This window comes from Molossus molossus, unplaced genomic scaffold (assembly GCF_014108415.1).
Source record: "Molossus molossus isolate mMolMol1 unplaced genomic scaffold, mMolMol1.p scaffold_m16_p_18, whole genome shotgun sequence".
Taxonomy (NCBI): Eukaryota; Metazoa; Chordata; class Mammalia; order Chiroptera; family Molossidae; genus Molossus; species Molossus molossus.
The window spans coordinates 16,380,333-16,394,761 of NW_023425353.1; the positions used below are offsets into that span (position 1 = coordinate 16,380,333).

General features: G+C 38.4%; 1 protein-coding gene and 1 pseudogene across 1 annotated transcript in view; both read left to right on the forward strand.

Annotated features, from left to right (window-relative positions):
* Positions 1 to 14,429, forward strand: part of DNAH12 (dynein axonemal heavy chain 12) — a 276,436-nt gene that overhangs the window by 259,848 nt on the left and 2,159 nt on the right. Inside the window, exons 68-74 of the mRNA XM_036266455.1 lie at positions 800 to 937; positions 2,105 to 2,338; positions 2,611 to 2,799; positions 5,633 to 5,736; positions 7,525 to 7,729; positions 12,816 to 12,953; positions 13,492 to 13,583. Of these exons, the coding sequence (XP_036122348.1) occupies positions 800 to 937; positions 2,105 to 2,338; positions 2,611 to 2,799; positions 5,633 to 5,736; positions 7,525 to 7,729; positions 12,816 to 12,953; positions 13,492 to 13,583 (1,100 nt within the window). The remainder of the gene's footprint in view (positions 1 to 799; positions 938 to 2,104; positions 2,339 to 2,610; positions 2,800 to 5,632; positions 5,737 to 7,524; positions 7,730 to 12,815; positions 12,954 to 13,491; positions 13,584 to 14,429) is intronic.
* LOC118633471 lies at positions 2,974 to 3,744 on the forward strand (annotated as a pseudogene).

Sequence of the window (14,429 nt, forward strand, 5' to 3'; positions counted from 1 at the left end):
GTATCACCACAGCATTCATCCAGTACATGTAAAATATACTTTGATTTATGTACAACATTTCAGGAATACAGCTGTTCAGTTAAGCTATGGTGTACTTTCATTTTAATATTATAGAAACAGTTTCTACTACTGTATCACGTGAAAATAGCTGGATGGATTTTTACTGCATTTGGAGCTATGTTTGACATGGTCTAACTTAAAATATGTGCTGTGTAGCATACTTGAAATTTACTTGAGGGGACCTCAAAGGGATGGGAGGCCATCCTGCAGAGCACTGACACAGGCTTAGAGGCCCATGTGACATACATGTCACACATATGAAGATGCCATGGACAGAGTAAAAAAATAGTGCTTTCCAAAATGATCCCCAAATGGAAAGTCACAAATCAGAAACTATATATTGGTATTTATTGATAGCATAATACTTAATTATTCTCCTGAATTTGTAATCTCAAGCATATGCCAGTGAGTTTATAGGATAGCATTTAAGTATTGAAGTTATAAATATTAATGAACAATACCAAAGTATTACTAGCCAATACTTTGGTACGTGGTAGAATTATTACATTTTAATAACATTTAATATTATTGCATTTTATCTAGCTTTGGAGGTATTAAGTCATAAAATTAATACTTTTTATAGTAAACATTATTTAGTTAGCCTGTCTTCTTTACATAGAAATTTTTAGAGATATGTGATCATAGAATCTTACAATGAAAAAGACCACTGATTCCCCTCCTTTAACTGCAGGAAACCTGATAGAATTTTTTTTCTTGTTGTATAATTTTTATATTAAAGGCCTGGGAGAAGTTGCTGTTTGGAGTTTGTTTTTTTCATGCTCTTGTACAAGAGAGAAAGAAATTTGGCCCTCTTGGTTGGAATATTCCATATGGATTTAATGAATCAGATTTGCGCATCAGTGTTCGCCAATTACAGGTACAGTTAGAAGGGAACTAACACTAATGGAGGATAATTGTGTATCAAGCCCTTGGCTTAGAATAACTTATTCAATTCGTCCAGTACCACTAATAGATGGGTAGTTAGTAATAATAATTACAAGTATGGTTTATGAAGCACTATCTCCATCTGGAGTTTTTTTTCTTGCTACAAATAATGGAAAACCTTATTCAAACTGGCTTAAAACATAATGCAACTTATCTCACATTAAAAATATGCAGAGGAAGGACAGGTTCTGGAGTTGGTTCATTCAGCAAAAGTGTTGTCATTCAAGGACCCTGGTTCTTTCTTTCTTTTTGCAGTGCCCTCCTCAGTGCTGGCTTTATATAGGTCCTCACTATCCTCTACTCTTCTTCTCCACTTAGTCAAATCTACGATTTAGCTTTATCAGTCAACAGAAACAGGCTATCTACTTTAAGTAGAAAAGGAATTTATTGACAGAATATTAAGTAGGTCACAGACTCACCAAGATGGCTGGAGAACCAAGACATGTAGAGTCACATCCAGAGTCACACCATGTCTGGTAGGAGCAGTGTCTCTACCCTTCTTGAATATTAGACACTGTAGCTCACATACCTGCCACACACACTGTAGTCTACTGCAGGCCTTCTGATGTAATCAAAAAAGATTCTGGGCTATTCCTACTTCTTTGCTTAACAAACCCCGATTTAGTCTAGGATGAATGCATCTGAGCCAAGCCCAGGTCATAGGGTTAGGCTGTAGCTGTAAGGGAGGCTGGGACTCACAATATGAGACATTCAGAAGGTCAGCAGGTGCCTCCAAATAAATATCACTATAAATTCTACTAACTCAGACTTTGAATGAGGCACATTACTTATATTAATTCTAATCCTCACAGGAACCCTGTAAGTTTATTATTTCTATTTTTAAGAAGACAAAAGTTAGGAAATGAACTTGCCCAGCTAGACAAACACAGAATATTAATAGTTGTCTGCTCTTTTACTGTGATGAAGGGCCTTTACGACATGTGGCCTCCGAAAAGTCACCTAAAGATAACCCATGGGGATAATTCTTTCAACCCCACTCCTTTGTGTATGGATAGATAGATAGATATTTAATGCCATCTTAAAATGGAAATGAAGTGAAAGACTTAGTTTTTCTTGTTTTATGTTTCATTTGTTTCAGTTATTTATAAATGAATATGACACAATTCCATTTGAAGCTATCTCTTACCTGACTGGGGAGTGTAACTATGGAGGAAGAGTGACAGATGATTGGGACAGACGTCTCCTCTTAACCATGCTGGCTGACTTTTATAATCCACACATAATTGAAAACCCTCATTTTAAGTTTTCTCCCAGTGGAAACTATTTTGCACCTCCCAAAGGCACCTATAATGATTATATTACATTCATTAAGGTAACTGATATCACTGAAAATAGGTTAGATTTAAGTGTGATTTTTCTAAAAAGCAAATATTGAAAAATTCCCTGGTAATGTATAGGGTTAGATAAGTATAATGGTTTCAATCAATGTTCAATATCTTTTATTTCTAAGAATTATCAAAAATTAGAAAAGTTTGATTCAATTATTGTTTGTTTAGTTGATTTTTAACCCTTTTTGGTTTGCATGTGTCTACCTTATTAATATAACCAGTGAAAATGTTATGCTTACTTAATCTATTCTGGTAGAAACTTCCATTTACTCAGCAACCTGAGGTATTTGGATTACATGACAATGTTGATATCTCCAAAGATCTTCAACAAACAAAAGTCCTCTTTGAGTCCTTGCTCCTCACCCAGGGAGGCTCCAAACAGACAGGATCCTCAGGAAGTACAGACCAGATTCTACTCGAAATTACCACAGATATTCTCAAAAAGGTAACATTTAGCTTAAAATACGTTGCTTACAATATAAGTCAAATGGTACTGAAATGGCAATCTGAAAACTCCATTTGGGAGCATTATGACCTTGAGGGAGATATTTTACCTTTCTGAGCATTAGTTCACAAATCTGTAAAGGGTGATGAGGTTCCTGTGAACACTAAAGAGATCATGAATTTAAAGTACTCGGCACACATACTTACTAGCAGGGGAGATACCATGATCACAAAAAGTACTTGGCATAGCTTTTTGAGGAAGTCGCGGTTGCAGCTGCAGCGGAGCTCCATCCGGCCACTCCTGCTCCAGACTCACCACTGTTCACTCTGGAAGCTGTGCCTCAGCCGTGGCTTTTATGTTTTTGTTTTTATCCTCACCCAAGGACACTTTTCGATATTTTGTTCAGATAGAGTGGGAGGGGGAGAGAGAAACATCGATGTGAAAGGGACACATCGAAGGTTGCCTCCCACACCGTCCAACCAGGTCCAGAGACAAGCTGCAACCGAGGTACATGCCCTTAGCGGGAACTGAACCCGGGTCTCTCTGGACCGGAAGCCGATCGCTGAGCCAAACCAGCCAGGGCTCAGCCGTGGCTTTTAAAGATGCCAGCAAGACATTCATACAACCAGAGGTGGCGAGTCACCAACTTAGAATTACTCTAAACAGCCACAGTGTAGTCTTTGGAGAAGGCATGTTCTGACTTAATCAGAGGTACAAAGAAAAAGAATCTCAAAGTGAAAGGACCAGTTTGGGTGCCTGCCAAGACTCTGGGAATCACTATAAGAAAAACTCCCTGTGGGGAGGGTCATAAGATGGAATCTGTTTCAGATGAGGATCCACAAGCAACTCATTGACTTGCACAGTCCTTGTGAGATTATTAAGCAGATTACTTCCATCAGTACTGAGCCAGGAATACAGGTTTAAGTCACCAGTGCAGATGCTTAAATCAACCTTTTAAATAAATTGACTATCCATTGTTTATAAATAGATAAATAAATTAATTAGTTAAAAATAAAGTACTTTGCATTATGCCTAGAGTGTAGTAAGATCTTAGTAACTATAACTGTGGACGAGCTAATGAACATATATATTTATTGTCATTTCTAAGCAAAAATAATGGACCTACTTTTAAAAAATATGTTTTTATTTATTTCAGAAAGAGGAAGGGAGAGGGAGAGAGAGAGAAACATTGATCTGTTGCTTCCTACATGCCCTTTACTGGGGATGGAGTATGCAACCTGGGCATGTGCCCTGTCCAGGAATTGAGCCAGACATCTCCTGGTGCATGGGATGATACTCAACCATCTGTTGGGTGACATTCAACCACAAAGGCCAAGGTGATAACGGACCTACTTTTAAAAAATAGAGGAAATGGTCTGAACTTACTGGATCATGGAGTGGATCATTTTTAAGCTACTTTAGGAAGTGAGGAGGTACAGGGAGATAAGATCAATACCAAATTAACGGCAAGAGCTCTTTTCTTTTCATAATAAAGCCCAATGTACTTAACCCTACTAGGTAAAGTGGAATGATACTCTCTATTCTCACCTTTTTTTCTGTCTTAAATTCAATAAAGAAGTACTAATGTAAATTTTAAAAAGATTATGGTCCCAAGCACAGATCTTCACAGCTCCCCACCAGGGCAAACATTGTAATTATCTCCATAGCTCAGTGTCAGACAGTCTGACAGCAGAACCTGACCCGTAGTCCATTGCCTTGAAAGCTTATGGATGGCACCACTCCTCAGCTCTCACAGTTGATAGCCTTGCCTGATATCACTCCTTTAGAGCCTCCTCATCATACACCTGGCTGCAACCACTGGAGAAGAATGGGGAGCAGCAATGCCTGTGACCCTTGAGTGAGAGCAAATCAGCCTCTTCCTACCCCTACCCCTGGAATGCTGCTTCTGTTTGCCTCTTCTTACCCCTGAACCCTTACTGTTTCTGTGGTTTATCTCTGTTGGGAAAGATTCTCACTCTTGCAGAATGGTGGCATTTACAAGATCCCTAACAGGAAGTTACCTGGCACTAGAATCTGGAACTTATTTGAGGTAGAGAGATTGTACTAAGCCAAAAGGTCCTTGAGTAACATCACCTAGTGTGACTTAGACGAATTGTTTTACACTACCCAGGGACTATCACCTGGGACACTCTGGGCAGCTCAACTTTTTTAGTTTGGGACTTCCCTGTGTGGGAAACCTCTTTGTCTCTTAAGGAATGTGAATTCCAGTATCTTGTGGCTTGATCATCAGTCCCAAAGTCCCCTTCATCACTTCTCAAGCATCCCTCAGGTGCCTCATAGAAATCAGACACGTGATGGCCTTCTCTCTCCCTCTGCATTGGAGCCCCGCGACATTCACACATTATTTGATAGTGGCATAAGCTAAGCTATTTGAAGCCAGTTGATAATTGATTGGAACTCAATATAAAACAGTTATGAAATGGTACATCAGTTTTATCAATCCAAAATAAGATTCAATTTACAAAAGGAAATTATACAACTTTTCAGAAAAGTGTATCTTCTGCAAAGTGCTATATCCTGCAGCATGGGCCTTGGAGTTAGAGAGCTGTGGATATAAATAGGTCACTTTCTGGCTATGTACCCTTGGGCAGTTACTTATCCTCTCTCTATTTAAATGTCTCACCTGTAAATGGAGATAATAATGGTCACTCAAGAGGAATAAGGATTAAGTGAGATAATGTGTGGAAAGCAGTTAGCACAATGCCTAGCACATAGTAACTGCTCAGTGTTAGCTATTAGTGGTATTATTGCTAATTAAAACTAATTGTCTATTCTGAGAATAATATGTGATCTTCAAAATCTATTCTCCTAGCTGCCAAGTGATTTTAACATTGAAACAGCCCTACAGAATTATCCTGTGAGATATGAAGAGAGCATGAATACTGTGTTAGTACAAGAAATGGAAAGATTTAACAAGTAAGGATCTATATCTCCAGTGATTCATAAGGTGACCAGCAACGGGGAGCAGCAATGCCTGTGACCCTTGAGTGAGAGCAAATCAGCCTCTTCCTACCCCTACCCCTGGAATGCTGCTTCTGTTGTTTGCCTCTTCTTACCCCTGAACCCTTACTGTTTCTGTGGTTTATCTCTTTTGGGAAAGATTCTCACTCTTGCAGAATGGTGGCATTTACAAGATCCCTAACAGGAAGTTACCTAAAAAGACATATTGGTATTGACTTAAAATTTTAAGAAAAAATTATCAAAACCTACCATTTTTTTTAGAGTTTCCCCCTTTTTAAATGTATTACTTGACTGCATAACCTTTTGCCCCAGAAGTGAGGATATTTTTTATAATGTAAAAATGATGACAAAAAGGAGATCTGGTTAAAAATATTCATTAATCAGAATCTTTCATCAATTTGTTACTATTCTCTTCAGAAACTAAAGATGAAACGAGCATTAAGCCTGTATCTTTTGACATTTTTCTTCCACTTGACATATATACATCTCACTTTTCTTCTGGAGTACAATCTAGGTTGATTAGATATCCTATGATAGCAAATAAATTATTTGCTTTGAATTTTTGAAATTTAATTTTCTGCAATTCAATATTGGCTTAAGAAATGGAAACTGTTTTGGTCATGAATTTCCTAAAGTGTTTCCAAGTTTATTTGGGTTTCCAGTCTTGTTTTAAAATAAAACATATTAAGTCAGTATTTTTTTTTCTTTATTGATTTTAGAGAGAGAGGAAGGTAGAGGGACAGAGAGAGAGACATCAATGAGAGAGAACATTGATTGGCCTCCCCCCACATACCCCCCAGTGGGGATCAGGCCCACAACCTGGGCATGTGCCCTGACTGGGAATCGAACCTATGACCTTTTGGTGCATGCATGGGTCGACGCTCAACCACTGAGCCACACCAGCCGGGCTAATTCAGTATTTCTTAAGAACATATAGATAATAAGTATTCATAAGAACATATATGTAATAACATATTATCCCTCAGTTACTTAGGCTTCTAGCCTAAAACCCTCACATCGGGTATATTTATAGTGTTCTTAGCAATTTGGGCCTAAGTAGGAAGCAGAGTATTTGAAAGTGCATAAATTAATATATACTTTATACTTTGAGTCAGTGTTTCCCAAATTTCAGCCATTGCATAATACTTTTATAACTTTTTCCACATTTAAAAGTCACCTGTAACATTACTTATGTAATATTTTTCTATAAATCATTTTCTGTTTAAATTGGCCTGGTCCTATATAGTAATACCCAGAAAACTAGTTGTATTATTTACTATATTTTAAAATATTTCTTATTAAAATGCCCTGGCCGGTTTGGCTCAGCGGTTAGAGCGTCGGCCTGTGGTCCTGAGAGACCCGGGTTCGATTCCCGCTGGGGGCGCGTACCTCGGTTGCAGTTTGTCCCCGGCCCTGGTCGGTTGTGCGGGTGGCAGCCACTCGGTGTGTCCCTTTCACATCGATGTTTCTCTCTCTCTCTCTGTTCCTCTCTCTCCCTCCCACTCTACCTGAACAACAACAACAACAAAAAATAAATAAATAAATAAAATATTTCTTATTAAAATGAACCTTGTTTATTTAAGTATAACCTAAAATAACCTTACATTACCAAGTAGAGGTGACCATACTTTGGGAAACACCCTCATAAAGCTAGCTATGAATGAGATTCCTGCTATTTCTTCTGAAAAGACTTCATGTTGATATTTACTTCATATATGTTGATGATAATTTCTTTTCTTGCAGTTTAATTAAAACTATACGTAACACTCTACGGGACCTTGAGAAAGCTATTAAAGGCGTGGTTGTAATGGATTCTGCGTTGGAGGCGCTCTCTGGCAGTTTGCTTGTTGGAAAAGTTCCAGAAATATGGGCCCAACGATCATACCCAAGTCTTAAGCCCTTAGGAAGTTACATCACAGATTTTCTAGCCCGGTTGCAATTTTTACAGGTAAGATGTTATATATAATAGGGAGACATTAGAAATTGACTATGGTCACCTAAAGTCTTGAGTTGAATAGAATATGATTAGTAGGCCCTGGCTGGTTTGGCTCAGCGGTTAGAGCGTCGGCCTGCGGTCCTGAGAGACTTGGGTTCGGTTCCCGCTAAGGGCATGTACCTCGGTTGCAGTTTGTCCCCGGCCCTGGTTGGTTGTGCGGGTGGCAGCCACTCGATGTGTCCCTTTCACATCGATGTTTCTCTCTCTCTCTCTCTCTCTCTCTTTGTTCCTCTCTCTCCCTCCCACTCTACCTGAACAAAAAATGGAAAAATGTCCTCAGGTGAGGATAAAAAAAAAAAAAGAATATGATTAGTAGTTTCATGGTAATGTAACAAACATTTTAGAATAAGGAAAATTACATACATTTCAAAGTATTGAGTAGAGAATTAAAATTTTGCTTTACTCAAACACAAATAGTATGTAACATTTATGTGTGTGTGTGTGTGTGTGTGTGTGTATGTGTGTGTGTATTTTTTAATCCTCACCTGAGGACATTTTTTCATTTTTTGTTCAGATAGAGTGGGAGGGAGAGAGAGGAAGAGAGAGAGAGAGAAAAACATCGATGTGAAAGGGACATATCGAGTGGCTGCCACCCACATGACCAGCCAGGGCCGGGAACAAACTGCAACCGAGGTACGTGCCCTTCGCGGGAACCGAACCCGGGTCTCTCTGGATTGCAGGCCGACGCTCTAACCGCTGAGCCAAACCGGCCAGAGCAGTAACATTTATATTTTTGAAGATTTTGTGTTTGTAGTAAATCACAGAGAGAACCTGAGGCTTAGATTCCTCAATAAGTGCTCATTGTCTTAAAATCAGTTGCTTCTTAGCTTTTATCTCATAAAACCAGGGAAAAGATCAGTGCTTTGAAATCTCATTCCCCAACCCCCACTCCCAATCCCATCCCCAAATACACACATAAAGGATATTTAGGACAGGAAAGCAAGCATAGGGCAAGGCACTATTTTCCTCTCTAACTCTTCAGCTCACGCCCATCATATGCTTGATATTTATATAGGGGCCTGGGGGTCGGGAGAAACCCAAAAATATTTTTTGTAAATTCACATAGGTGTATGACCTTTCAGTGTTCAGTTGCCTTTTTATTATATAAAAGCTTTGTTTCACTGTAGAAGCTAATAATAAAATATCCAGTGCTTGTAAAGATGTGGAGGGACAGGCTTTCTCATACATCCCTTTCCAGGTTTTATCAATCTTGTCTTATTTTTTCAATTTAAATTTCTTTGATATTTATTTGTGAGCCTGTGCTTCTTTTCGTTATGTGTGCTTGCCATTTGTATTTTCTTCTGTAACTTGCCTGTTCATCTCCTAGGCCATTTTTATTTTGGACTATTTTTTAAAATACGTTTTTATTTACTTTTTTAGAGAGAGGGGGAGGGAGAGAGACATAGAAACATCGATGTGAGAGAGCTACATCGATCGGCTGCCTCCTGCATGCCCCATACTGGGGATCAAGCCTGCAACCTGGGTATGTGCCCTGACCAGGAATCGAACCAGGATCTCTCAGTCTATGGGATGATGCTCAATCCACTGAGCCACACTGGCTGAGCTGGACTATTTTAAAAATTTTAATTTATGGGAACTTTTTATGTAGATTATTCATTTAACAAACAAAACAGCACAGAATAGTGGTTTTAAGTGTTTAAGTTCTAAAAGAGTTGCCACTTACTATCCTCAGTTTCTTCATCCATAAAATGAGCAGTTTTATCTCAGAAGGTAACAGTCTACAGAATGTGATAAGCATTAGTAAATGTGGACTATTCTTTTGTAAAATCAGAAATCATTCTATTTTATCAACTGCCTTCTCATCATTTATTGCTGGTGATGTCATTTTTTATTTTCTTAGCTCATTCTTGTATTGAATTATATCACCACATTTCCAAATGTAAAACCATCCTTGTGTTCCTAGAAAAATCCCCCATGGTTAGTGGTACCTTATTCTTTTAATGCTTAAGTTGATTCCATTTGGATATTTTTAGGGCTTTTGATATACATTACCTATTTATCCTCTAGAAAAATTATTCAATTGTATCCCCATCAATAGTAAATGAATGCCTATTTCTCAGTAATTAGTGTTCTTTTTTATCTTTGCTAATTTGATAAGCGAGTGTGTGTATACCTGGATGATTCCTAGCCACGTCCACAACATGTCTTTGATGTCTTTCCGCATGTACCAGTCTCTTTCTGTCCCTTAATTCCATCCTCCCCTTGCCATGATTTTACTCTTTTTTTTTATACCCCAATTTATTTCCCAAACTTTTTTGGAACTTATATTGGAACTGCTTGCATTTCTGTATACTGCTTTGTCCCTAAAGCCTGATGAGTCTTTACCTTAATCCCCTAGAGGGCTTCTGGCATGGTGCCCGCTGGGATAGTCTCCAGGACAAATTCAATTTGTTGTGTTAATATAAGTCCACATTAAACTTTCTACTTTCTGAAATTTGGATTTCCCCTTGAAATCATTCCTTCTGAATGCATAAGAAAGGTCTCACTCATTATTGAGCACCTTTATCACCCTTTACCACAAATCTTCCTCCAAATGGATCTCCCTCATTGTCCTCTTACCCTTACAGAAGCTGAACAATTTTCCCATCATCTTTCTTTCACCTGTACTCTTGACTTCACCTCCTATTTATTCTTAGAGTTAACAAATTAAGAAATGATTCATCTGGAGTTTCCTATCTTTTTCTCATTTCTCTCCCACCATTCATCCTATTTATCTTCCCCATCTCCTCCCTATACCCTTTTTCAAAAGATTTTTTGCACACTGGTTATACTCTCAGATTAAATCCAGGCTCTGACAGTATCTGTGTGAATTTGAGCAAGATACTCATCTTTCTGGACCCAGTTTTCTCATCTGTAAAATGAAAGAAAAAATCTAACTCACTGAGTTATTTTGTGGACTAAATGAGGTGATGCATGTAAAGTTTTTAGCATAGTGACTGGTGTGTACTAGGCACTCAGTTCATGGTAGCTAATTCAGAGATTGTATATAAGTAGCTGATCCAGACACTCATTATATTCTTGGCTAAATGAAGCCCTGGAGTGAGCGAGGCAATTTTCTAAACACTTGCCTTCTAGGTTCTTACAGCTTTCTTTAGCATGGTGCTGGTTCTGCCTACCTTGTGCCCCGTCAAACTCCATCTCTTTCTCTACCTCTTCTTGATCTGATAGTACTGTTCTAATAGCTCTAGCAGCTGTTTGTTTCTTCCTCCAGGAAGCAAAGCTGGCTTCTTCCTGTAGTGTGCTGCTCACTCAGAGACAAAGTTCATTTTACTGCTTCATCTGTTGGATCAACAAATGTGAATTGAGACTCCACTTTGTCCAAAGCACCTTGTTGTTGGACAGAGTTGCCAAGTTGCCTCCAAGTTGTCTATAGCCTATATAGGGAGATAGCCTATGTAGCTAAGAAAAAACTAATACAGTATAGTAAGGAATATGACATAAAAGACCAATATGTAAAATGCTCTGGGAACTGAAAGAAGGGAGAGAGTTCTTTTAGCACAGAAAAGTAGAGTTTGTTGATAGGGTGAAGTAGCATTTGAACTGGATCTAAAGGATGAATGGTTTTGGACACTGCAAAAAAAGGAGTAGTACTTAGATAGCTGTGGCTCCAGGTAGGATTTGAGCTGGGATACAAACATAGTCTTTGCACTTCATCTCTTGGGGTAACTCTATTCTCAGTTAGGTTCTTGTCTGGTGGTAGCAAGATAGCAACAGTGACTCTAGCCTCACATCCACACAACTTTAAAGAGTTGAGAGTAAGTCCTTTCTCCAAAAGTCCCAGCAAGAATCTCAGCACCGCCCTGGCTGGTTTGGCTCAGCGGTTGGAGCGTCGGCCTGCAGTACAGAGAGACCCGGGTTCGGTTCCCGCTAAGGGCACATACCTCGGTTGCGGTTTGTCCCCGGCCCTGGTTGGTCGTGCGGGTGGCAGCCACTCGATGTGTTCCTTCGCGTCGATGTTTCTCTCTCTCTCTCTTCCTCCCACTCTATCTGAACAAAAAATGGAAAAATGTCTTCGGGTGAGGATAAAAAAAAGAAAAAAAAAAGAATCTCAGCACCTAGCTTTCATTGGGTCACATGTCCATTTCTGACGCAATCACCATGACTGGAGGTATATGACTGGCTAGGTATGAATCACATGCCCACCCCCAGGAGGTGTAATACCACCACCAGAAGTGCTTGGATTGAGAGTGTAGGAGGGTTCATCCTCCAGAGGGACATAAGAGTAGTCTCACTTTAAGATAAGCAGAAAAAACAACAGATGTCCACCCAGTGCGGAGAAGAGACTTGCAAATAGGGCCTTCTAGTTAGAGTGTAAGATGCTTAAAGTGGAAATAAAAAGGATAGACCTGGAAATATAACTTGGGACCAGATAGTGAATTATCTTGAACAGAAGACTAAGGTGTCTAGACTAAGGTGTGTTTAGACTTTAATTTGGTGGGGTAGTAGTATATCACTGAAGAATTAGGCACGATGCTAAACCTCATCCAAACCATGTCAAGGTATACTCTGGCAGCATTGTTATAGATGTGTTAGCAGGGAGACAGAAGCAGCAAGAAGGGTGAACGTTGATACAGAAAGAAGACCATAAATATCTGAACTGGAGCGGGGGTAGTGGGCATGGAGGCAGGGTGTTTAAGAAGGATAAGGAACTGAAATCAACACATGATGGCTACAGTTAGACAATGTTTCTAAAGATGGTTGCTTTTGAATGGAATTAAGTAATATAATAATCCCCTAAATAATTTAAATTTGACTTTTTAAAGAAAATTTTAATCTTTCAAACTTTGTTTTATTCAGGTTAATGTTAAAATGAGTTAGAATTCCCCAAGAAGAGTAACTAGAAGGTAAAAGAGGTAAGAAGGCCAAGATAGGTGGTATGTTTGGTGTCAGGAAGAGAATCCTGTGATGGAAAGTTGCAGACAACACACACGAAAACCAGAATTAGGAATTATATGTCAGGTGACACCTGTGTAAGTTGAAAAAAATGAACATAATTCATTTTGTTTTTCCTTTATAGGACTGGTATGATGAAGGGAAACCTTGTGTATTTTGGCTCTCTGGTTTCTTTTTCACCCAAGCCTTTTTAACTGGAGCTATGCAGAATTATGCCAGAAAATATACCATCCCTATTGATTTACTAGGATATGAATTTGAGGTACAGTAACTCCTTAAATTCCACAGTATGTCATTACATCAAAGTCATGTATTTAAGCAAGGAGGATATGCAGAATTCATATTTTTATAGCCCATTATACACAATTGACTTTTCATTCTTTGAGTTTCATGAAGAAAGCATATAATATTTGTCTTACTATCTTTATAATAAAATGTTTATATATCTCAATATTCAATTCAAATAATCCAGGAGCGTTTAGTATCTTGCTCCTTGGCATATGTTGTCAGTTTTGGCTCGAATATATTCATAAACATTCTCTTTAAAAAGAAAACACCAATGCTGCTCTCCTATTTTAGCAAAAAATAATATGAAGTACAGTAAAAAACAATAAAATGCTTCAAAAAGAACTATATTATACATTTTTACATATACATGTTACTGAACATTTTATAGTTTAAGGAGCTATAATACAGCGAAGTTTCCCTAAATGTGTTCTGAAGATTTAGTCAATGTTTTCTTTATGAGACTAAAGTTGTCTGGAGAGGAGATCATTACCAGCGTGTGCCTCTACCTTCAGGTTATTCCTTTTGATACATCTGAGACAGCACCAGAAGATGGCGTTTATATCCATGGATTATATCTCGATGGAGCTCGCTGGGACAGAACAAGGTCTGTAGTTTCAACTGCAAAGACTTCTTCAGTTGTAGCTGAATCTTAGGTCAGATGAGCTGGCTGCTGCCCCTTTTTTATTTTCTCCCAACCAAAATACCTCTTCTAGGGACTATGTCAAGTAATAAATACTATCAGAACTCCTGCCATAAATCATTACTCAGGCTGGGACAAGTGATGAGCGAGTCTTTTTAGATCCTGAACAATTTTTAGTTAGTATTTCAGTGATCTGACTAGTAGGAGTTAATGGACATAATTTTCCTGCTGCTTCTGCTTTGTAACAGTTACCTTCCATTTTGTAATTTGTAGGAACACCTCACTTTTAAACAATTTATAGTTATAGTACAGTTCCTATTTCTGCTGATGAATGAAAAACTTTTTCTTGTATTTTGATGACATAATAAATAAATATTTAAAATAAATACCGAATTTCCAGCTTAGGAAATTAAGCGATGCTGTTCTTGTTTAAAATATATAGGGTAAGAGAGGAAAGGAGAAAATAGGTTTCTTGGAGCCCTGCTCTTTACCAATCCATTGATGAACATAATCCTCTATTTCCAGTGCCAGGGTTAGACTTTGCTCTTAAGGGAGAGTTTAAAGACCAAGGCAGAGAAAATCACTTAAGGAGCAAGAAGATGGTTTTACAGAGACAGTTCTAAGACAGGGCCATGAGAAGACATGGGTGCACATAGCTCATTTGTTTATTTCTCTTTTCTTTTTCACAACACTACTGGGTGATGAAATTTCCCTTAACTTACTTTTCTTTATATATATATATATTCATTTTTTCTTCCTTTCTCCATTCTTTCAAACAAATAAGCAAACAAACAAATAAACAATGTAGCA